The 25983-nt window shown below is 41.1% G+C and overlaps 1 protein-coding gene and 1 long non-coding RNA gene across 5 annotated transcripts in view; both read left to right on the top strand.

Moving 5' to 3' along the window:
• The first annotated feature begins 364 nt into the window (after positions 1–364).
• The window catches only part of LOC135246948 (carcinoembryonic antigen-related cell adhesion molecule 21-like), a 49266-nt gene continuing 23647 nt past the window's right edge, over positions 365–25983 (top strand). For 2 of the 4 annotated variants that reach the window (XM_064320229.1, XM_064320227.1), the window contains exons 1-4: positions 371–531; positions 4169–4462; positions 5933–6193; positions 7432–7515. In XM_064320229.1, the coding sequence (XP_064176299.1) occupies positions 492–531; positions 4169–4462; positions 5933–6193; positions 7432–7515 (679 nt within the window). In that variant the 5' untranslated portion in view covers positions 371–491. Of the gene's footprint in view, positions 532–4168; positions 4463–5932; positions 6194–7431; positions 7818–7868; positions 8381–25983 lie in introns of those variants that run through there. The other 2 variants (XR_010328034.1, XM_064320228.1) reach the window with 2 other exon arrangements.
• LOC135246949 (uncharacterized) lies at positions 14131–25531 on the top strand. Its single transcript, XR_010328035.1, has 5 exons — positions 14131–18167; positions 18844–18864; positions 20284–20304; positions 21617–21655; positions 22418–25531. It is a non-coding gene; the product is annotated as an uncharacterized LOC135246949 (long non-coding RNA).

The raw sequence follows: 25983 nt of genomic DNA, 5'->3' as shown, positions 1-25983 counted from the left end.
AAGAAACCATTATAACACGCCTAAGAAGTGGTCATACAGGACTCAATGATACATTGTATAAAACAGGAAAGCATCCGACAGGGAAATGCATACACTGTAATGAACCAGAATCGGTAGAACACATATTATTTCACTGTAATGCATACAGTAAAGAACAAGAGAGTTTATTTATATCAGTGAGGATTGGAAAACACAGTTTTTCATTTGAAGGTCGTCTAGGAAAGTCATCAAACAAAATATGAAGTTACTAAGGAAAACTGTTGTAGTTAAAATAATTTATTTATTACTCATTTATTTACTTTCCTGCCAAATCTACTGCTCCACACTCCATTCCAGTTGGTGGCGGTAATGCACCAAAAGCTGGGTTACAAAACGCCATTAAACCTCAGAAGAAGAAAAAGAAGACGCGGAAGAGGAAAAACAATGAGGAAAGAGAAGGGCGAACAGCACGAATGAGCGATAGGCCTATGCGTTTAAAATAAGAAACAAAGATGAAGATTATCCTCTGTATTTTCCTGCTGAACATTACAGGTTCGTATCTTCCTCTGTATGTTCCCGTTTTTTTTCTCTGTCGGAATGAGTCCGCTAACGTACTACTGGTTTAAAGCTCTTATCGGCTTGTACGTTGTACGTCTTTCGAAACCGAAAGTAGCCTAGTTCTGAACAGCCTAATGTAATTAATTCTGTGAAATGGGTGGAGGTCTTCGATAGCTTTATGCCAAGTTAAAGATGCGACTAAATGGGTGGAGGTCTTCGATAGCTTCATGCCCAGTTAAAGATGCGACCTCGCCTGACCGCCGCGGCTCGTTTTTTCTGGAGTTTTCATGACACGGTAATCTAGTTGCGCAGTTTTCACTAGAGGTTGCGTTAGGCAGTAGTCTCTGGAGGTTGAATATATTCAGATCAATACACAGATCAGATCAATCAATCTGTCTTCATGTCGGTCAGTCGTGCTCGGAGAAAGTCCGCGCTGCTCTGCGCATTCGGCCCGCTGATTTGGAGCGACACGCCCTATACCGGAAGCTATAGTAAGTGCGTGCGTTTGTGCGGCGTTTCCTAGAAATGAGTCAAGATCGCAGATAGCTCTCTCGCTGACATGCGAGGTGGTGCCTCTTCTGCACAAAGGAATGTGTGACTTCCTCTGCAGCCGAAACCAGAGCTTTCTTTAGGTCGCCAGTTGTTAGTCAGATTGAGTGGGAAACCATCTGTTCTATGAGGGAGAGGGTCATTTTGAACAAGGTTCCCAGTTGTCGTAACTGTCTATTTTGCTGGGATGGGGTGGGGAACAAGGCCAGGGTGACAGAAATGTGAACCAGCACACAGATGCCGATCCCGATTTTGGAGAATCCAAGCCCACCGATTACTGATGTTTTGACCGATATTTTGTCAAAAAATGCAACATTTTCAAATCAATTTGAAAAACTTATATTTTATTAAAGTTTCTATATTTAAGAACATGTAACTTATAAGCAAACAAATAAATGATGATATTAGATTATATTAAATTAAATATAGGCTATATATTAACACCATCTTTAAGTGTGTGAAATCAAAATAACTCCACACCTTGCTTTTACTCTTTTCTTTTCCAGCCATCTATAAAAAATTAATTTAAAAAGTCAGTTTTCCAGTTTCAAGTTTTTAAGAATATTATTATTGTTGTTTTTGTTATTAATTTGCTATTATTTCTTAGTATCTATTCTCAGTAATTATATTTTCTTATTTTATTCCTACTACGTGATCTCAAAGAGTAAAGAATTCGGTGGTGAAAATAACTACAATGCGCTCTGACGCGTGACTAGATGACACACTCGCTCGCAATAACGCATTAGCTATTGACACAGCCTCATTATTTCTTATTATATATTCTCAGTAAATTAAATGAATTATATTCTCTTATGATCTCAAAGAGTAAGACATTATCTAGCGGAGCCAAAGAGTGAATCAAGTGTAACGTTAGATTAAATTAAATTGACTGGATGAAATACGTGAAAAAAACTACAATGCGCTTTCGTGCAGGTTACCCGCGCTAACTGTTGGTTGATTCACTTCTCCAACAGCAATCCTTCTCTCATGTTATCACGACAAAGCTAGATAACATGGCTTAAAATGATCCACATTAGAAGTGTTTTATCGGCGTTTTTACTGTCTGGTTAGCTTGCTACGATGACGCGTGACTAGATGACACACTCGCTTGCAATAACGCGTTGGCTATTGACACAGCATCATACAATAGCTTATATCATTATCTCAGATAAAAAAAACAAATGTGTGTTGTGGGGCGACATAGCTCAGGAGGTAAGACCGATTGTCTGGCAGTCGGAGGGTTGCCGGTTCAAACCCCAACCTGGGCATGTTGAAGTGTCCTTGAGCAAGACACCTAACCCCTAACTGCTCTGGCGAATGAGAGGCATCAATTGTAAAGTGCTTTGGATAAAAGCGCTATATAAATGCAGTTCATTTACCATTTACCATGTGTGATGCATTCAATCGCCATTTTATTTTGGCTGGTTATTTATTTGAGAATACAGCAATGTCCTCTGGAAATGTAGATCCTACGCTGCTTATGTGCTCACTGCCACTTCATAAAGGCTTGCTAGCCAGCTAGCTTGCTAAAGTGAACCAAATATGTTAGCTAGCTCGCTCGCTTGATAATGAGGATTGATAAACATAGTGGTCGTATAAACACATTTAATTAAAAAACTTTCACTAAATATACATACCTTTATTGCGGCAATCGAATCTGTGCAGACAAGTCTTGCAGTGGAGAATATTGGATGAGGCACGAGTGACAAACGTCTTATTAGAGAAGTAGCGCATCAGCTGCTGTAGTTCACACTTGTATTAGAGCTCCCTCTGCTGGATAATTCTAGTAAATAGCAACTACACGGTTCGAACAGACAAGTACAGATAAATAATCATTGTTTTTTTTGTTTATTATACTTATTAAAATATCGGGACTCATCGGCAGCATAACTGCCGATCCCAATGTCATCAAAAAAGTCAAATAATGGCCGATATATCGGCCAGGTCGGTCGGGCTCTAATCAAGAATGATTAATGTTGGCAAACAGACTGAAAGAAGCCGTGTCCTCTGTATGTGCCCCAGAAAATGTTCTCAGGATTGATGAAAGTCCATAAGCTAGCATTATGGTTGTGCTGTTACGGTAACATATTAATAGGAAATTTTTAAAAAAACCATGTTACGGAGAATAATTGTTTTCTCTTTTTCACATTTTCACAATTTGAAATATATAACAGTTTGTAGGTCTGTTCTGTTATTGCAGTGTCCTCCACCATTTCAGCAAAGTTGACACTGGCAGGCGTTTGCTTCAGAAACACACTGCATCCGTTACCACTCTGTTTCACTGCACACTGTGTGTGTGCGTGTGCATCTGTGTGTGTGCGTGTGTGTGTGTGTCTGTGTGTGTGTGCATCTGTGTGTGTGCGTGTATGTGTGTGCGTGTGTGTGTGTGTGTGTGTGCATCTGTGTGTGTGTCTGAGCATGTGCACGCATATGTGTGTGTGTCTGAGCATGTGCACACACTTTTGTGTGTTTGTTTGCATGTGTGTCTGAGTGTGTGTGTATGTGTTTGTGTGTTTATGTGTATGTGAGTGAATGTGTGTGCTGGCACGTGTGTGTTTGTGTGTGCGCGCGTGCGAGCGAGTGTCTGTGTGTGCATGTGTGTCAGAGTGTGTGTCTGAGCATGTGCTCGCATGTGTGTGTGCGAGTGTCTGAGTGTGTATGTGTTTGTGTGTGTATGTGTATGTGAGTGAATGTGTGTGTGCGTGCATGTGTGTCAGAGCATGTGCTCGCATGTGTGTGTGCGAGTGTCTGTGTGCGTGTGTGTGCATGTATGTCTGAGTGTGTGTGTGTGTTTGTGTGTGTGTGTATGTGAGCGAATGTCTGTGTGCTCGCACGTGTGTGTGTGTGTGTGCATGTGTGTCTGAATGTGTGTGTGTTTGTGTGTGTATGTCAGTGAATGTGTGTGTACGTGCATGTGTGTCTGAGCATGTGCAGGCATGTGTGTGTGTGCGTGTGTGTGTGTGTGTGTGTGCGTGAGTGTCTGTGTGTGCATGTGTGTCTGTGTGAGTGCATGTCTGTGCACGCATGTGTTTGTGTGTGTGTGTGCAGTATAAAATGCAATGCTGTATCTCTGTGTCTCCAGCAGTGAGTGTGTTTGGCCAGTCTGTGGAGCTGCACGACATTGTGGGACAGAGTGTGAAGTTCCCAGCTGATGTGAAAAAGGATGGATTTTTGATGTACGGCGGTGTCACCCTTGGAGACGTGACTAGCGGTATCTTTAGGGCGTCCCTTAATGGGAATTACAGAGACAGAGTGCAGTGGGACAGCAGCACTGGACTCTTCTCCCTCTCTGGGCTGAAGATGGAGGACATTGGAGATTATAAAGTACAGAATACAGACCAGAACAACATAACCGTCTTCCAGCTGAATGTGTACAGTAAGTACCACTGTGTCCGTGTCTATAGTATTACTAATGCAGTAGTGTGTGTGTGTGTGTGTGCGTTTATGTGTGTGTGTGTGTCCTAGATTAGCTTGAATTAAAGGGGAATTTTACCTCTATTGAATAGCAAATTGTGTATCATCCAGTGAAGATGGGGCTACTTATGCTGCAGAGTCCAAAAATGCCACATTTACATTTACATGTGGTCATTTATAACAATAACATTATTATTATTATTATTATTTGTAGTAGTAGTAGCAACAGCGGTACTAGTAAGAGTAGTTCTAGATCTTATATGATCTCAGCAATAATTTTTGTTCTCTGCTGCACCATTATAGCCCATTATACCTGAACATAACTATGATACACACCTGTAACAGGTAACAGGGGTCTAAGGTCATGTGACTTTGATGTACTGAGTACAGCAGCAACAGCAGCTGCAATATATTACTGTCACCAAGGCCACTGATCAGAGGCAGATCTTTAACTCTGTTATCGGGAAGAAGAGTTTCACACTTTTGGAACAACATTCTGAAGTAAATGTATATTACAGCTATCTGAAAAGGATACTCTGTATAATTATAAGGCTAAATGTATGTATATTTGTTTCACTAGTTTCACTTTGTAAAATGAAACGGACATGATTTCTCTACTGTAATGTGATTATATGCTGTCTTTAATTTGTGTTCATAACTGTTCTAATATATTATCATCTCTCCCTTTGCATATGTGTCTGGAAATACTTTTAACCGCTGTGCCTAGAGGACAACGGTAAGTTACAGAGCAACGCATCAATGTTATTATCCTCTAGGGATATAATTAATACGTGTTTATGATTTTAAGATGAATAATAACACGTGATTTAGCCTGTTTTTAAAATGTTTCATTTCAGCTACTTACTCGAGGGACCCGTGGTAGATCCCCTTTATATACAGAATTCATCAGAGAGAAATGTTCTTTCTTTCTACATTCAAGTAACATTTTCATGAAGGGTATTCTCCACTTGCCTCTGATTGGTCCAGATGAATCACATGGGTTATCTGGGCAGTACAGGTCACTTTTTATTGCTATTTTGCATTTTCTGTTATAGTTTATTTTCAAAGTTCTGCTGTGCTGAGACTAGCTGCTACAGACACACTGCTCTTCTTGTGGAGGAATGATGTCATAATGAGATGGCTTACTGGTGATGTCATTTACTCTCCTCAGCTGGAGGAATGATGTCATAATCACAGTAATGCAGGCTGCCGGTCACATTGGGAAAAAGTTAAATGATGTTTATCTGTGTATTTCACCTGTTAAGTTATATTTTAGATTTGATTAACTTTATCAAATTGTTCCATTATGCTCTGGCCCTATGCTTGTTGCCGAGAGCGTATCATTCAGATTCATATTCGACTCATAATTGTTCTGCATGGATAAGGTTTTTGAGTACTGTATTCACTGTCTCACTCTGTTTTCCCTGCACAGTTCCTGTATCAAAGCCCCATGTCAGCATCACTCATAATGAATTCCCCTGCACTCTACTGTGTGCTGTGGAGAGAGGGAGAGGAGTGACCCTGTCCTGGTACAGAGAGGGTCAGAAAAAGCCCTACGTCTCCTCACGTGTGGCAAGTGCTCCACATCTGCATCTGCCTGTGCCTGTGGAGAGCGGTACATACACCTGTGAGGCGAAGAACTCAGTCAGCAAAGAGACATCAGACCCTCTCACTGTGGGGGCCCACTGCACAGGTGAGCTTACTGCACCTCATTCACACCTGCTCACATCTTTCCTTACCTGTGTACTCTAGTTCTTAATGATGAGAGAGAGTCTCTAAAATAGGAAAGTGTCTTGTTTATTTTTGTGTATTTTGGGAAGGAGCGATTTTCTTATTTTTTATTTGTGCTCCTGAATAATGAAATGAGTTTATTTCAGAAGAACAAGTTCTCATAATTACTGATGTTTTCTCCTAATAACAAGATAAAACAATAACTACATGGCAGCATTGCACTTCTGTACCCTAGAAACCTCCATGATGAGGCGGCCTCCATGCTCTGTACTGAAATAAAGGACCAGGTCTCTCCTGTGAGAGATTCTTCACCTCTGTGGTTAAATAATGTTTCAGTTATATTCAGTATCAGGACAGATCCGTCGGTACGGGTGTTTTTCTTTCATTACTCCTCTCCCTCAGAAACTTGCGCTGAACTCACCATTTGATGTGGACCCAACACACCATTACTGAGGAAGAGGCTGTTTTAATAGTCATGTGACCTTTCTATTCTCAGTTTACAGTGGCTTTTGCTCTGAGACTGGCTACACACAGCTACACACTGGAGTCTCTGTGCCACACACAGCTACACACTGGAGTCTCTGTGCCACACACAGCTATACACTGGAGTCTCTGTGCCACACACAGCTACATACTGGAGTCTCTGTGCCACACACAGCTATGCACTGGAGTCTCTGTGCTCCACACAGCTACACACTGGAGTCTCTGTGCTACACACAGCTACACACTGGAGTCTCTGTGCTACACACAGCTACACACTGGAGTCTCTGTGCTACACACAGCTACACACTGGAGTCTCTGTGCTACACACAGCTACACACTGGAGTCTCTGTGCTACACACTGCTACACACTGGAGTCTCTGTGCTACACACTGCTACACACTGGAGTCTCTGTGCTACACACTGCTACACACTGGAGTCTCTGTGCTACACACAGCTACACACTGTAGTTTCTGTGCTACACACAGCTACACACTGGAGTCTCTGTGCTACACACAGCTACACACTGGAGTCTCTTTGCTACCATAGCTGTGCACTGGAGTCTTGGCTCTAGAGTCCCCCCTTTTACTCACAGTGAATTGTGTAAGGAAGTGTTTGAATTCTTATGCTGATTTGCTCTCTGACTCAGATGCAGTTTTAGAAGTGCTGCTGTTCCGCTCTTTGACCAGGTTTTGAATGTCTCTGTTTCTCTCTCCACAGATTCCAGGACATGGATAATAGTTGCCAGTGTTATCGCTGCTGTTGCCGTCCTCATTGCAGTTGTCTTTGCTTTTATGTATCACCGTAAGTATCACTCGCGCTGCTTTGAACTCTGTCAGTATTAAACACAGATTTGCTCTAGAAACAGGAAGGAGCCACGTCTGAGTGCTGATGGCCAATAGGGTCGGAATTTATCCTGTCTGTGAAGCAGCTCCATTTAACCCCTGTAGTCCAGAGTAGTGAACCCCCAAACTTCAGCACAGGGGCCCAGGGAGTCCTACACATTAATATCACAACTGACAGGCAGTTTAGCACAGACAGGTTAGAACATATTAATCTGTAATAATGTCTGGTCACATGCACAGTACATTGGTGTGCTGACAAAGGTGTCATGAGACAAATTAGCAAAGGTGTTTTAGAGAGACAGGTTTGTAAAGGTGTCATAAGGAGACCAGTTAGTAAAGGTGCTGTAAGGAGACAGGTTTGTAAGGGTGTTTTAGCAAGACAGGTTAGTAATGGTGCCATCGGGAGACAGGTTAGTAAAGGTGTTATAATGAGACAGGTTAGTAAAAGTGTTTTAGGGAGACAGGTTAGTAAGGGTGTTTTACAGAGACAGGTTAGTAAGGGTGTTTTAGGAAGACCGGTAGGATGATGGTGTTTCAGGGAGACAGGTTAGTAAGGGTGTTTTAGGGAGACAGGTTAGTGAGGGTGTTTTAGGGAGACAGGTAGGATGATGGTGTTTTAGGGAGACAGGTTAGTAAAGGTGTTTTAGGGAGACAGGTTAGTAAAGGTGTTTTAGGGAGACAGGTTAGTAAAGGTGTTTTAGGGAGACAGGTTAGTAAAGGTGTTTTAGGGAGACAGGTTAGTAAAGGTGTTTTAGGGAGACAGTTTAATAAGGGTGTTTTAGGGAGACAGGTTAGTAAGGGTGTTTTAGAGACTGGTTAGTAGGGGTGTTTTAGAGATACAGGTTAGTAAAGGTTATTGTAAGGGTAACGGCGAAAGCTGAAGGCAAGCACAACATGGCGAAGCAGCAGTGAGGTCAAAGAACCCGGTGAATTTTTTTTACAGTGCCAGTTCCCAAATAAGTGCAAAATATATACAGTGAACAAAAATACTAGAAAATTAAAACTGTACCTAACAAAAAGAAAAATGAAGAAATTTAGTACCTTCCTAAATTTGGTTATACCTTGTGGCCCACAGGCTGCTATGCATGTTGCATTAGGACTTCTTTCTTCTTCTTCTTCTTCTTTTTCCCGGCAGACTAGGCACTGTTTAGTGCATTGCTGCCTCCCACTGGTATAGAAATGTCATTGCTGCTTATGCAATCCGAGGCCTGTAGTTTTAAGGAAGTGTATTACTTCCCTAGCTCTCTCTTTTTGAACGACCTTGTCGCCCAGCAATGATCTAAGGGAAAATTTTTTAATTCCCAGTTTGCTTAACTCTATAAATAAAACCCTCCTTTCCCCAGCATAGATCAGACAATGCATCAAGACGTTGTACAGACTCCAGGACTCCACAGTTCTCACAATTGCAATCTCACATCCCACTTGCTAAACCGCAATGCCCCAGCCTTAGCCTTGTCAATTTGATTTCATCTTTCCGAGGCATATTCACTCTATTACCAGGTTTAACAGATGGTTGGACGTTGTATAGCTTTCTCCCTCTGCTGTCTGCATCCCACTCTTGCTGCCATTGAAAATTCAGTCTCTCACTGATGATGCTGCAGCCCTCCATCCTGCCAAATGGCACCTGCACATCTACACTATCCCTTCCTGAACTTTCCTTAGCTACCCTGTCTGCCACCTCATTGCCCTCAACCCCAACATGCGCTGGCACCCATATAAACCCCACACTACATCCCTGCCTCTCCAGTTTAAAAACTACAATTAAAATCTCCCCAACTATGTCTATTCTAGCCCTTCCCCCTCACTCTCCCCCAATGCCGTCAAGGCAGATAATGAATCAGTGCACAAGACAGCATTACCCAAACCCCCTTCTTCCACCCACCACAATGCCCACAATAAAGCAACCAGCTCAGCGGAGAATATTGATATCCCATCAGGCAACCTTTTACTCTGACAGACTTGTACATGGGGTACGTATAAGCCAACTCCCACTCTTCTGCTTTCAGGATCTCTTGAGCCATCAGTATAAATATTTATATAATTACCCCACCTATTCCTAAAGTGATCCTCCACATACGCTGTAACATTTCCTATTTCACCTTTCTGTATTAACTCATTTATTGCTAAGTCCACATCAACCTCTGTCCCCATCCCTCGAGGGATAGGTGGCCAGCATACAGAGGGCCCCCCTTTATTCCATTAAATCCCGTTCCTCTGAGTATTTCCTTACGGAATTTATATAGCTGCCCCTATTAATCCTCCTGCCACCCTTTTCAAACTCCCAGCACTCCGTTAACAGAGAAGTTGATGGAAAAGCTGTTCCAAAGCCTTTTAGCTTAATCCAATAATTTAGCGCTAATTTTTCACGTTGCAGCCTCAGTGGAGCCTCCCCCGTTTCCACCAGCAGCGCTGGGGTCCGGAATGCCCCAGTGCACCTCAGAGCCCTGGCCTGAACAACATCCAACTTAGCCAGCGTAGACTTGGCCGCTGAACCATATGCCAAGCACCCATAGTCAAAGATTGCTCTCATCATAGCCTTATAAATCATCAGCATTAAATTTCTATCTGCCCCCCCAGGAACAGCCAGTCAAGCACCTCATAATATTTACAACCTTCTCACACTTACCATTTTTTCCACATGTGCTCTATATGTCAATTTTTAATCCAGCCACACACCTAATAACCTTCACTATCTATTTCCTTCTTTCTGCCAAAGATCATATATTTTGTCTTTGATACTGACAACCTAAAACCCCACTTATCAGCCCAAGCCTGCTCCTTATCTAAGGCTCCCTGCATCTGCCTCATCAAATATTCAACATTGCGGCCTCTCTTCCATATTGCTCCGTCATCTGCAAAGAGAGAGCTTCCAAAGCCATCTCCCACTTCATCAAACATCATTCACCATTATATTAAACAGGACAGACTGATAACACTACCCTGCGGAGTCCCATTATCTACACTTACAGTGTCAGAAAGACTCCCCCCCCCACCTTTACCTGAATAGTACGGGATCTCAAAAAATCTTTTATCCAATTCAACATCCTGCCCCGAATCCCTGCATCATATAACTTAATTACCAACCCCTCTTTCCACAACATATCATAAGCCCTCTCTATATCTAGGAAGACACCAATCACTGCCTCCTTATTCACTAGAGCTATCTTAATGTCTCTAACATCAGGATTGCGTCCATTGTTGCTCGACCTAGTCTAAACCCGCTTTGAAATGGAGAAAAATAACCTCTCTGCTCTAGTCTATGCACAAGCCGATCAGTAGCCATTCTTTCCATTATCTTACAAATAACTGCTGTAAGGGCAATAGGCCTGTATGATCCAGGACTGTCGACTTCCTTCCCAGGTTTCAAAATCGGAAGGACCACTGCATGCTTCCACTCAGCCGGAATAAGCCCCTCCTCCCACACTATATTAATCAAACGTAACATCTCCCCCAAAGCAAAGTCATCCATGTGCTTAAACAACTCATATCCCAGACCATCTCTTCCAGGGATGGTATTATGCCCTTGCCTTACTGCACGCTTCAGCTCTTGCATAGAAAAGAATAAATTAATCCCATCCCTATTATTTTTTATTTAACCTTTATTTGCCCAGGGTAGGTTCACTGAGCATGGATGCTCTTTTGCAGGAATGCCCACACTCATACACATTCACACCTGGGAGCTGCGCAGTACAACCACAATCCTCTGTTGTTGGCCACTGAGCAGCTCCACTGAAGGAAGAGAACATTTTTTTTAGCCAATTAAATCAGGGGATGATTAGGTGGCAAGTTTTTGTGTGAGCCAGATCTGGTATTTTAGCCAGGACACCAGGGAACCCCCTACCCTTTGCAAATAGTATCATGGGATCTTTAATGACCACAGTGAGTCAGGACCTCGGTTTAACGTCTCATCCAAAAGATGGCATCTCCTACAGCACAGTGTCCCCGTCACTGCACTGGGGCATTGGGGTTTATTCGACCAGAGGGAAAATTGCCCCCTGCTGGCCCACCAACACCACTTCCAGCAGCAACTTAGTATTCCCTGGTGGTCTCCCATCCAAGTACTAACCAAGCCCACACCTGTTTAGCTTCAGCCAGTTGGCAGGAGCAGAGTGCGTGGTGGTATGGCTGCTGTGAAAATTATCAATATTCGTTTGAAGTTTATGTCCTTCCTGCTCAAGCATTTTTTCCCTCCTCAGCTATCCCTCTCTGCCCACATTACCAGTACTATGTACTCTCTGGAAAAACCTGCCTAATAGATCTGCCTTCTCCCTTTGCTTACACCTTCTTTATTTCCTTCTACCATAACAGGAATAGGCAGACCCCTGTTAAGCCCAGCCATTCGATGAATCATACCCCAAACTTGCTTAACAGTGGTTTCTGTACCTATAGTGCCACAAAACCTGTGCCAGCTCTCTTTCTTAGCCCCTTTTATAACCCTCCTAGCCTCTGCTCACAGCCTCTTATATCCAATAGCATGGCTCTCAACTGGACTCGTTCTAAGCTGCCTATACGCTCTGTTACGAGCCTGCACTGCCTCATCACAAGCCTTATTCCACCACGACACTATTTTCCTCTCTTTCCTGTTCCCCTTGACGTGAATTGATTTTTCAGCCGCTCTTTTCACTACAGAACAGAAGGACTTACTCCATTCTTCTACACTACCCTCACTCATACCATCTCCCAAATCTGCCGATAGTTGTTCTCTAAATTTACCCCCGTTTGCTTTTTGAAAGTTAAATCCTCTCACAGTGCTTTCCTTCTCCACCTGCAAAACTCTACCAAACCGACTTAAAATGAGAAAATGATCACTCCCCATGGTGTAACGCTCCAAAAGATCCCAATCCCTACACCTAACTAACTCAGCCGATGCAAAAGTTAAATCTATACATGACAGACTCCCATTACCAACCTGAAATCTTGTCGGCCTTCCGTCATTCAACATCACAAGCGAGTATTTATCCAAAAGATCTTCTGTTAACACACCATTCCTATCTTTATTTTTGCTGCCCCATAAAGGACTGTGTGCATTAAAATCTCCTGCCCACACCACTGGGGGCTGCACTTGACCCATTATTCCATCTAACTTCTCCATACTTAACTGGAGACAAGGGTTATACGGATTTATCACTGAGAATCTTCCTGATTAGCTCCATACTTCTACCACCACACACTCACGCCCTTCAACAATAAAAGCCAGGAAGTTAAACCTACTTACCACCACTGACTCCTCTGTTACACAGGTTACCTGAGAGGGGCCCTCCCTCTCCTTCTCACCTCATCTGCCTCACCCCATTTTGCAGCCTTTTTAACAGCCTCAGCATAAGACACCCCTTTATTTATCTCCCTATACTGCTGCACCCTCATTTCCTGCTTGTGTTGCTCACACTCACGACTTCCAGCAATATGCCCTCCACCACAACTACCACACTTAATCTCCTTTTCCTTACAATGAAAAATCTCATGCTCACCCCCACATTTACCGCTCCTTCTAGTTCCACGGCAAGCAGCTGCAATATGGCCATACTTCTGGCACTTAAAACACCTCAAGGGTGGCCTCCTATGTGGATGAACTTTAAAGGACAAACATCCTAGGAACACTCGCTCTGGAAGAGCCTCTTCCTGAAAAGTTAACACTGCAACAGTTGACTCACATTTAGTTCCATCCCGGAAAACTCTTTTTCAAAATGCCTCGGCAACCTTCGCACCATCAATGCCCCTGACCAGTTCCTCCATAGATGGTAAATGGTAAATGGACTGCATTTATATAGCGCTTTTATCCAAAGCGCTTTACAATTGATGCCTGTCATTCGCCAGAGCAGTTAGGGGTTAGGTGTCTTGCTCAAGGACACTTCGACACGCCCAGGCGGGTTTAAACCGGCAACCTCCGACTGCCAAACAATCGGTCTTACCTCCTGAGCTATGTCGCCCCCATAGTATATGATAGATATTTCAAGCAAGACCCCATAGATCACTCCTTTCATACCAGCCCTACTCCCTGGGACAAATCCTTCCACTCGCCTCTTCCCTTTCGCATCCAGAGAAACAGCTTTGGTCAACTGAGCAGCAGACTTACAGTAAACAAGCAGCTTTCCATCTGCCAGAATCCTTGCATTTACAATTTCAGCCAGCTCTTCCTTCAATGCACTAGCGAGCAGATCCCTACCTTCAGTTTAAAGATCACTTTAAACTCTTCTGACTGGCTGCTGTCCATTCTCATTATCTTTACCTGCTCTCCCCTCCGTCTGACTCCTGAGATGAATTACGAGTAGTTTTAGTTTTCCTTTTCCTGTTTTTCCCCTTACTACTTTCCCAACTCCCCCCACCTTCATCATCAGATTGCATAGTACCAGAAACAGCAGCTCGTCACGGAATCAGTCTGTTACAGTGATTTATGGTAACAGGTTGCTAAAGATGTTTTAGGGAGACAGGTTAATAAAGGTGTTTTAGGGAGACAGGTTAATAAAGGTGTTTTAGGGAGACAGGATAATAAAGGTGTTTTAGGGAGACAGGTTAATAAAGGTGTTTTAGGGAGACAGGATAATAAAGGTGTTTTAGGGAGACAGGTTAATAAAGGTGTTTTAGGGAGACAGGATAATAAAGGTGTTTTAGGGAGACAGGATAATAAAGGTGTTTTAGGGAGACAGGATAATAAAGGTGTTTTAGGGAGACAGGATAATAAAGGTGTTTTAGGAAGACAGGATAATAAAGGTGTTTTAGGGAGACAGGATAATAAAGGTGTTTTAGGGGGTTTATTAGTCTTTTAGCTTCACTAATTTCTGTCTTTCTGATTATAGGGGGAGTTTTTTTCATTTTATCTTTGTTGAAAGTGTTTAATGTGTATCTCCATCTTTTTTGGTTCAAGCTAATTTCCCATGCTTTGTTGATTGCCTTTTCTGCCTGTTAAAGAAAAAAGTACATTAGTTGTGATTTCTTTCTTTTCCTTTCAAGATTTCATAAGAAGCCGCCGAGGTAAGTGTATTTTTAGTTTGTACATTTGTACAAAAATGAATCCTGCTTGAACAGGACAAAAGAAAAATGTACACTGCAAAAATGCATTTTCATGTTTCTCGAATGATAAAAAGATCATGCACTTTCTGTACTGTCAGTATGCAACCTGAACATTGGACCTAGGGGAGGACTTTTTAAAATATTTGAATAGCTTGACATGGAATGTGTGAAACACGCCCAACACAAAGAACAAACAATCAACGGCGGTAGCTGATCACACTAAATGTGCAATTTACCAATATGTAACTGCCTGCAGAACAGCAGGCCCAGATGCTCCTGGTCTGGAGAGACAAACTCCAAATATATGATTATGTTGGGATGGCAGTTACAGCTTGGTGGGGCTGCATGCCCCATACCTGAACAGCGCTGTGAGTTTGGCACTTTTCAGGGTTCCCTACCACAGTAGCACATAAAATAACCAAAAAGCCCCAATAATCATCATGATCAAATAATCATAAAAATAAATAACCACAACAACCACCACAGACTCTGTCATTTCTGTAGATTCTGACACCATTTCAACAGACAGAATTCACAAACAACTTCACATGTCTGCACAATAAAGCCCCAAACTTTAGATTTTGCATTTTTTTCCTTATTTTTTTTCCTGCCTGATTACATCATCTCAAATTCTCCAAGCCCAGAAAGAATGTTTCCCCGTTGGATATTTAGGTACATCAGCTAATAAAAACATTTGATACACACACACAAAATGGACATACATACAAGTGCGCACATTTAACAGTAAAATCTTGCAGCCCTGATGTGTACTTCCCTTGTAGCTCACTGGGTAGTGCATTTGCCTTTGTGTCTTTTTGGACGAGTGATAGATCGAGTTCATAGATCGAGTGATAGATCGAGTTCATATCCTCCCTTGGACTGAAGCAAACCTCTAACTCATTACACTAGCTTGATGGATAACTAAAAATAAACCTTTTTAACTATTGCGTTTACATCTGTAAAATTTTTGTGGGAAAGTCATTTAAATTTCTGAAATCCAATTAAAATATACCCACAATTCAGGCAGTTCTGCTTTCTGCATTGTTACCGAGTTTAACGTTAGCTACCTGGCAGGCAAGACGACAGACCGAGTGTATAACACTAGTACAGATACAGGTGCCTCCGAACTTAAGCTCCAACCAATGGGTTGCCAAAGATGTTTTAGGGAGACAGGTTAATAAAGGTGTTTTAGGGAGACAGGATAATGAAGGTGTTTTAGGGAGACAGGATAATAAAGGTGTTTTAGGGAGACAGGTTAATAAAGGTGTTTTAGGGAGACATGATAATAAAGGTGTTTTAGGGAGACAGGTTAATAAAGGTGTTTTAGGGAGACAGGTTAATAAAGGAGTTTTAGGGAGACAGGTTAATAAAGGTGTTTTAGGGAGACAGGATAATAAAGGTATTTTAGGGAGACAGGATAATGAAGGTGTTTTAAGGGGTTTATTAGTCTTTTAGCTTCACTAATTTCTGTCTTTTTGATGGTAGGTTGAGTTTTTTTCATTTTATCTTTGTTGAAAGGAAACCACTTCAGACTTTCATTCAGTTTGATCTCAAAATAAATGGATCAATAGCAGAAGGAATCTTATGATTCAAGGCACAATTGTTATATTTGAAATCCAGTATTGAGATTGAAACCATTTACCTGTAGGGAAGTGTTAAATTGATGCATCAAATTTCAACAAACCCAACTGATCATTGATCAGTTTGTTTCCATTGTAGTCCTTTGTGATCCTCACTTTAGCCTGTGTTTAATGTGTATCTCCATCTTTTTGGTTAAAGCTAATTTCCTATGTTTTGTTCATTGCCTTTTTTTCCTGTTCAAGACAAAAGTAAATTAGTTGTGATTTCTTTTTTTTTCAAGCTGCCAGATCATTAATCCAAGGTAAGTGTTCTTTTAGTTTGTACATTTGTACAATAACTAATCCTGCTTGAACAGAACAAAAGAAAAACGTACACTGCAAAAATACATTTTCATGTTTCTCGAATGATAAAAAGATCATGCACTTTCTGTACTGTCAGTATGCAACCTGAACATTGTACCAAAGGGACGACCTTTTAAGATATTTGAATAGCTTGGCATGGAATGTGTGAAACACGCACCACACAAAGAACAAACAATCAACGGCGGCAGCTGATCGCACTAAATGTGCAATTTACCGACATGTAACTGCCTTCAGGACAGCAGGCCCAGATGCTCCTGGTCTGTAGAGACAAACTCCAAAGATATGATTATGTTGGGATGGCAGTTACAGCTTGGTGGGGCTGCATGCCCCATACCTGAACAGCGCTGAGAGTTTGGCACTTTTCAGGGTTCCCTACCACAGTACCACATAAAATAACCAAAAAGCCCCAGTAATCATCATAATCAAATAATCATAAAAATAAATAACCACAACAACCACCACAAACTGTCATTTCTGTAGATTCTGACACCATTTCAACAGACAGAATTCACAAACAACTTCACATCTGCACAATAAAGCCCCAAACTTTAGATTTAGCATTTTTTTCCATATTCTTTTTTTTCCCTGCCTGATTACATCATCTCAATTTTTCCAAGCCCAGAAAGAACGTTTCCCCATTGGACATTTAGGTACATCAGCTAATAAAAACATTTGATACACGCACACAAAATGGACAGACATGCTAGTGCACACATTTAAAACAGTAAAATCTTGCAGCCCTGATGTGTACTTCCCTTGTAGCTCACTGGGTAGCGCATTTGCCTTTGTGTCTTTTTGGACGAGTGATAGACCCGGGTTCAAATCCTCCCTTGGACTGAAGCAAACCTCTAACTCATTACACTAGCTTGCTGGCTAACTAAAAATAAAACATTTTAACTATTGCTTTTGCATCTGTAAAATCTTTGTCGGAAAGTCATTTAAATTTCTTAAATCCAATTAAAATATAGCCACATTTAAGGCAGTTCTGCATTTTGCATTTTCACCGAGTTTAACGTTAGCTACCTGGCTAAGAAGACGACAGACCGAGTGTATAACGCTAGTACAGATACGGGTGCCTCCGAACTTAAGCTCCAACCAATGGGTTGCTAAAGATGTTTTATGGAGACCGGTTAATGAAGGTGTTTTAGGGAGACAGGTTAATAAAGGTGTTTTAGGGAGACAGGTTAATAAAGGTGTTTTAGAGAGACAGGATAATAAAGATGTTTTAGGGAGACAGGATAATAAAGGTGTTTTAGGGAGACAGGATTATAAAGGTGTTTTAGGGGGTTTATTAGTCTTTTAGCTTCACTAATTTCTGTCTTTTTGATTATAGGGTGAGTTTTTTTCATTTTATCTTTGTTGAAAGGAATCCACTTCAGACTTTCATTCAGTTTAATCTCAAAATAAATGGATTCATAGCAGAGGGAATCTTGTGATTCAAAGCACAGTTGTTATATTTGAAATCCAGTATCGAGATTGAAACAGTTTACCTGTAGGGAAGTGTTAAATTGATGCATCAAATTTCAACATACCTAACTGATCATTGATCAGTTTGTTTCCATTATAGTCCTTTGTGATCCTCACTTTAGTCTGTATTTAATGTGTATCTGCATCTTTTTAGCTAAAATGCTTCTCGACAATGTGGATGTACACGCTTATGGTAAGTGTTCTTTTAGTTTATACATTTGTAGAAAAACTAATCCTGCTTGATCAGAACAAAATAAAAACGTACACTGTAAAAATACATTTTCATGTTTCTCGATTGATAAAAAAAATCATTCACTTTCCGTACTGTCAGTCTGCTTTTGAATCTGTAAAATTTTTGTGGGATTGTCATTTAAATTTCTGAAATCCAATGAAAATATACCCACACTTCGGGCAGTTCTGCATTTTGCATTTTCACCGAGTTTAACGTTAGCTACCTGGCTAAGAAGACGACAGACCGAGTGTATAACGCTAGTACAGATACGGGTGCCTCCGAAATTAAGCTCCAACCGATGGGTTGCCAAAGATGTTTTAAGGAGACAGGTTAATAAAGGTGTTTTAGGGAGACAGGTTAATAAAGGTGTTTTAGAGAGACAGGTTAATAAAGGTGTTTTAGGCAGACAGGTTAATAAAGGTGTTTTAGGCAGACAGGTTAATAAAGGTGTTTTAGGGACACTGGTTAATAAAGGTGTTTTAGGGAGACAGGTTAATAAAGGTGTTTTAGGGAGACAGGATAATGAAGGTGTTTTAGGGAGACATCTTTAAGCTAATTTCCTATGTTTTGTTCATTGCCTTTTCTGCCTGTTCAAGAAAATAGTACATTAGTTGTGATTTCTTTTTTTTTTCTCAAGATGAAACAGTTCCCTCAGATGGTAAGTGTTCTTTCAGTTTGTACATTTGTACAAAATCTAATCCTGCTTGAACAGCACAACAGAATAACATACACTGTAAAAATACATTTTCATGTTTCTCGAATGATACAAAGATCATGCACTTTCTGCACTGTCAGTCTGCTTTTGCATCTGTAAAATTTTTGTTGGAATGTCATTTAAATTTCTGAAATCCAATGAAAATATACCCACACTTCGGGCAGTTCTGCATTTTGCATTTTCACCGAGTTTAACGTTAGCTACCTGGCTAAGAAGACGACAGACCGAGTGTATAACGCTAGTACAGATACGGGTGCCTCCGAAATTAAGCTCCAACCAATGGGTTGCTAAAGATGTTTTAGGGAGACAGGTTAATAAAGGTGTTTTAGGGAGACAGGTTAATAAAGGTGTTTTAGGGAGACAGGTTAATAAAGGTGTTTTAGGGAGACAGGTTAATAAAGATGTTTTAGGGAGACAGGTTAATAAAGGTGTTTTAGGGAGACAGGTTAATAAAGGTGTTTTAGGCAGACAGGTTAATAAAGGTGTTTTAGGGAGACTGGTTAATAAAGGTGTTTTAGGGAGACAGGTTAATAAAGGTGTTTTAGGGAGACAGGATAATGAAGGTGTTTTAGGGAGACATCTTTAAGCTAATTTCCTATGTTTTGTTCATTGCCTTTTCTGCCTGTTCAAGAAAATAGTACATTAGTTGTGATTTCTTTTTTTTTTTCTCAAGATGAAACAGTTCCCTCACATGGTAAGTGTTCTTTCAGTTTGTACATTTGTACAAAATCTAATCCTGCTTGAACAGCACAACAGAATAACATACACTGTAAAAATACATTTTCATGTTTCTCGAATGATACAAAGATCATGCACTTTCTGCACTGTCAGTCTGCTTTGCATCTGTAAAATTTTTGTTGGAATGTTATTAAATTCTGAAATCAATGGAAAATATACCCACACTTCGGGCAGTTCTGCATTTTGCATTTTCACGAGTTTAACGTTAGCTACCTGGCTAAGAAGACGACAGACCGAGTGTATAACGATAAGATACGGTGCCTCGAAATTAAGCTCCAACCAATGGGTTGCTAAAGATGTTTTAGGGAGACAGGTTAATAAAGGTGTTTTAGGGAGACAGGTTAATAAAGGTGTTTTAGGGAGACAGGTTAATAAAGGTGTTTTAGGGAGACAGGTTAATAAAGGTGTCATAAGGGGTTATTAGTCTTTTAGCTTCACTAATTTCTGTCTTTTTGATTGTAGGAGTAGTTTTTTTCATTTTATCTTTGTTGAAAGGAATCCACTTCGGACTTTCATTCAGTTCAGTTGGTTTTTGGTTCCACCTAATTTCCTATGTTTTGTTCATTGCCTTTTCTGCCTGTTCAAGAAAAAAGTAAATTAGTTGTGATTTCTTTTTTTTTCAAGCTGTCGGATCATTAATCGAAGGTAAGTGTTCTTTTAGTTTGTACATTTGTTCAATAACTAATCCTGCTTGAACAGAACAAATGAAACACGTACACTGCAAAAATACATTTTCATGTTTCTTGAATGATGAAAAGATCATGCACTTTCTGTAATGTCAGTATGCACCCTGAACATTGTACCTAAGGGAGGACCTTTTAAAATATTTGAATAGCTTGACATGGAATGTGTGAAACACGCACCACACAAAGAACAAACTATCAACGGCGGCATATGATTGCACTAAATGTGCAATTTACCAACATGTAACTGCCTGCAGGACAGCAGACCGAGATGCACCTGGTCTGCAGAGACAATCTCCAAAGATATGATTATGTTGGGATGGCAGTTACAACTTGGTGGGGCTGCATGCCCCATACCTGAACAGCGCTGAGAGTTTGGCACTTTTCAGGGTTCCCTACCACAGTAGCACATAAAATAACCAAAAAGCCCCAATAATCATCATAATCAAATAATCATGAAAATATATAACCACAACAGCCACCACAGGCTCTGTCATTTCTTTAGATTCTGAAAACCATTTCAACAGACAGAATTCACGAACAACTTCACATCTGCACAATAAAGCCCCAAACTTTATATTCAGCATTTTTTTCCATCTTCTTTTTTTTCCTGCCTGATTACATCATCTCCAATTCTCCAAGCCCAGATAGAATGTGTTTCCCCATTGGACATTTAGGTACATCAGCTAATAAAAACATTTGATACACGCACACAAAATGGACAGACATGCTAGTGCACACATTTAAAACAGTAAAATCTTGCAGCCCTGATGTGTACTTCCCTTGTAGCTCACTGGGTAGCGCATTTGCCTTTGTGTCTTTTTGGACGAGTGATAGACCCGGGTTCAAATCCTCCCTTGGACTGAAGCAAACCTCTAACTCATTACACTAGCTTGCTGGCTAACTAAAAATAAAACATTTTAACTATTGCTTTTGCATCTGTAAAATCTTTGTCGGAAAGTCATTTAAATTTCTTAAATCCAATGAAAACATACCCACACTTCGGGCAGTTCTGCATTTTGCATTTTCACCGAGTTTAACGTTAGCTACCTGGCTAAGAAGACGACAGACCGAGTGTATAACGCTAGTACAGATACGGGTTGTTATATTTGAAATCCAGTATTGAGATTGAAATCATTTACCTGTAGGGAAGTGTTAAATTGATGCATCAAATTTCAACAAACCCAACTGATCATTGATCACTTTGTTTCCATTGTAGTCCTTTGTGATCCTCACTTTAGCCTGTGTTTTTATGTGTATCTCCATCTTTTTAGTTAAAAAGATTCTCAACAATGTGGATCCACAGGAATATGGTAAGTGTTCTTTTAGTTTATACATTTGTAGAAAAACTAATCCTGCTTGAACAGAACAAAATAAAAACGTACACTGTAAAAATACATTTTCATGTTTCTCGATTGATAAAAAAAAATCATGCACTTTCTGCACTGTCAGTCTGCTTTTGCATCCGTGAAATTTTTGTTGGAATGTTATTTAAATTTCTGAAATCCAATGGAAAATATAGCCACACTTCGGGCAGTTCTGCATTTTGCATTTTCACCGAGTTTAACGTTAGCTACCTGGCTAAGAAGACGACAGACCGAGTGTATAACGCTAGTACAGATACGGGTGGCTCCGAAATTAAGCTCCAACCAATGGGTTGCTAAAGATGTTTTAGAGAGACAGGTTAATAAAGGTGCTTTAGGGAGACAGGTTAATAAAGGTGTTTTAGGGAGACAGGTTAATAAAGGTGTTTTAAGAAGACAGGTTAATAAAGATGTTTTAGGGAGACAGGTTAATAAAGGTGTTTTAGGGAGACAGGTTAATAAAGGTGTTTTAGGGAGACAGGTTAATAAAGGTGTCATAAGGGGTTATTAGTCTTTTAGCTTCACTAATTTCTGTCTTTTTGATTGTAGGATGAGTTTTTTTCATTTTATCTTTGTTGAAAGGAATCCACTTCGGACTTTCATTCAGTTCAGTTGGTTTTTGGTTCCACCTAATTTCCTATGTTTTGTTCATTGCCTTTTCTGCCTGTTCAAGAAAAAAGTAAATTAGTTGTGATTTCTTTTTTTTTCAAGCTTTCGGATCATTAATCCAAGGTAAGTGTTCTTTTAGTTTGTACATTTGTTCAATAACTAATCCTGCTTGAACAGAACAAAACAAACACGTACGCAGCAAAAATACATTTTCATGTTTCTCGAATGATGAAAAGATCATGCACTTTCTGTACTGTCAGTCTGCTTTTGCATCTGTGAAATTTTTGTGGGAAAGTCATTTAAATTTCTGAAATCCAATGAAAATATAGCCACATTTCAGGCAGTTCCGCTTTCTGCATTGTCACCGAGTTTAACGTTAGCTACCTGGCTGACAAGACGACAGACCGAGCGTATAACACTAGTACAGATACAGGTGCCTCCGAAATTAAGCTCCAACCAATGGGTTGCCAAAGATGTTTTGGGGAGACAGGTTAATAAAGGTGTTTTAGGGAGACAGGTTAATAAAGGTGTTTTAGGGAGACAGGTTAATAAAGGTGTTTTAGGGAGACAGCTTAATAAGGGTGTTTTAGGGAGACAGGTTAATAAGGGTGTTTTAGGGAGACAGGTTTATTGGGGCGTTTTAGGGAGACAGGTAGGATGATGGTGTTTTAGGGAGACCGGTTAGTAAGGGTGTTTTAGAGATACAGGTTAGTAAAGGTTATCAGCATTAGATTTCTATCTGCCCCCCAGGAACAGCCAGTCAAGCACCTCATAATATTTACAACCTTCTCACACTTACTTATCATTTTTTCCACATGTGCTGTATATTTAATCAATTTTTAATCCAGCCACACACCTAATAACCTTCACTTTTTCAGTTGCTTCTCCATATACCCAGACTATCTATTTTCTTCTTTCTGCCAAAGATCACATATTTTGTCTTTGATACTGACAACCTAAAACCCCACTTATCAGCCCAAGCCTGCTCCTTATCTAAGGCTCCCTGCATCTGCCTCATCAAATATTCAACATTGCGGCCTTTCTTCCATATTGCTCCGTCATCTGCAAAGAGAGAGCTTCCAAAGCCATCTCCCACTTCATCAAACATCATTCACCATTATATTAAACAGGACAGGACTGATAACACTACCCTGCGGGGTCCCATTATCTACACTTACAGTGTCAGAAAGACTCCCCCCCCCCCCCCCCACCTTTACCTGAATAGTACGGGATCTCTAAAAATCTTTTATCCAATTCAACATCCTGCCCCGAATCCCTACATCATATAACTTAATTACCAACCCCTCTTTCCACAACGTATCGTAAGCCCTCTCTGTATCTAGGAAGACACCAATCACTGCCTCCTTATTCACTAGAGCTCTCTTAATGTCTCTAACATCAGGATTGCGTCCATTGTTGCTCGACCTAGTCTAAACCCGCTTTGAAATGGAGAAAAATACCCTCTCTGCTCTAGTCTATGCACAAGCCGATCAGTAGCCATTCTTTCCATTATCTTACAAATAACTGCTGTAAGGGCAATAGGCCTGTATGATCCAGCACTGTCGGCTTCCTTCCCAGGTTTCAAAATCGGAACGACCACTGCATGCTTCCAGCCGGAATTAGCCCCTCCTCCCACACTGTATTAATCAAACATAACATCTCCCCCAAAGCAAAGTCATCCATGTGCCTAAACAACTCATATCCCAGACCATCTCTTCCAGGGGTGGTATTATGCCCTTGCCTTACTGCACGCTTCAGCTCTTCAATAGAAAAGAATAAATTAATCCCATCCCTATTATTTTTTATTTAACCTTTATTTGCCCAGGGTAGGTTCACTGAGCATGGATGCTCTTTTGCAGGAATGCCCACACTCATACACATTCACACCTGGGAGCTGCGCAGTACAACCACAATCCTCTGTTGTTGGCCACTGAGCAGCTCCACTGAAGGAAGAGAACATTTTTTTTAGCCAATTAAATCAGGGGATGATTAGGTGGCAAGTTTTTGTGTGAGCCAGATCTGGTATTTTAGCCAGGACACCAGGGAACCCCCTACCCTTTGCAAATAGTATCATGGGATCTTTAATGACCACAGTGAGTCATGACCTCGGTTTAACGTCTCATCCAAAAGATGGCATCTCCTACAGCACAGTGTCCCCGTCACTGCACTGGGGCATTGGGGTTTATTCGACCAGAGGGAAAATTGCCTCTCCTTCTCACCTCATCTGCCTCACCCCATTTTGCAGCCTTTTTAACAGCCTCAGCATAAGACACCCCTTTATTTATCTCCCTATACTGCTGCACCCTCATTTCCTGCTTGTGTTGCTCACACTCACGACTTCCAGCAATATGCCCTCCACCACAACTACCACACTTAATCTCCTTTTCCTTACAATGAAAAAACTCATGCTCACCCCCACATTTACCGCTCCTTCTAGTTCCACGGCAAGCAGCTGCAATATGGCCATACTTCTGGCACTTAAAACACCTCAAGGGTGGCCTCCTATGTGGATGAACTTTAAAGGACAAACATCCTAGAACACTCGCTCTGGAAGAGCCTCTTCCTGAAAAGTTAACACTGCAACAGTTGACTCACATTTAGTTCCATCCCGGAAAACTCTTATTCAAAATGCCTCAGCAACCTTCGCACCATCAATGCCCCTGACCAGTTCCTCCATAGATGGTAAATGGTAAATGGTAAATGGACTGCATTTATATAGCGCTTTTATCCAAAGCGCTTTACAATTGATGCCTGTCATTCGCCAGAGCAGTTAGGGGTTAGGTGTCTTGCTCAAGGACACTTCGACACGCCCAGGGCGGGGTTTGAACCGGCAACCCTCCGACTGCCAAACAATCGGTCTTACCTCCTGAGCTATGTCGCCCCCATAGTATATGATAGATATTTCAAGCAAGACCCCATAGATCACTCCTTTCATACCAGCCCTACTCCCTGGGACAAATCCTTCCACTCGCCTCTTCCCTTTCGCATCCAGAGAAACAGCTTTGGTCAACTGAGCAGCAGGCTTACAGTAAACAAGCATCTTTCCATCTGCCAGAATCCTTGCATTTACAATTTCAGCCAGCTCTTCCTTCAATGCACTAGCGAGCAGACTGCCCTACCTTCAGTTTAAAGATCACTTTAAACTCTTCTGACTGGCTGCTGTCCATTCTCATTATCTTTACCTGCTCTCCCCCTCCGTCTGACTCCTGAGATGAATTACGAGTAGTTTTAGTTTTCCTTTTCCTGTTTTTCCCCTTACTACTTTTCCAACTCCCCCCACCTTCATCATCAGATTGCATAGTACCAGAAACAGCAGCTCGTCACGGAATCAGTCTGTTACAGTGATTTATGGTAACAGGTTGCTAAAGATGTTTTAGGGAGACAGGTTAATAAAGGTGTTTTAGGGAGACAGGTTAATAAAGGTGTTTTAGGGAGACAGGATAATAAAGGTGTTTTAGGGAGACAGGTTAATAAAGGTGTTTTAGGGAGACAGGATAATGAAGGTGTTTTAGGGAGACAGGATAATGAAGGTGTTTTTTGGGAGACAGGATAATAAAGGTGTTTTAGGGAGACAGGATAATAAAGGTGTTTTAGGGGGTTTATTAGTCTTTTAGCTTCACTAATTTCTGTCTTTTTGATTATAGGGGGAGTTTTTTTCATTTTATCTT

The sequence above is a fragment of the Anguilla rostrata genome, unplaced genomic scaffold (assembly GCF_018555375.3).
Source record: "Anguilla rostrata isolate EN2019 unplaced genomic scaffold, ASM1855537v3 scaf0992, whole genome shotgun sequence".
NCBI lineage: Eukaryota > Metazoa > Chordata > Actinopteri > Anguilliformes > Anguillidae > Anguilla > Anguilla rostrata.
The sequence above is the reverse complement of the archived record's forward strand: the minus strand, read 5'-3'. Positions and strand labels throughout refer to the sequence as shown.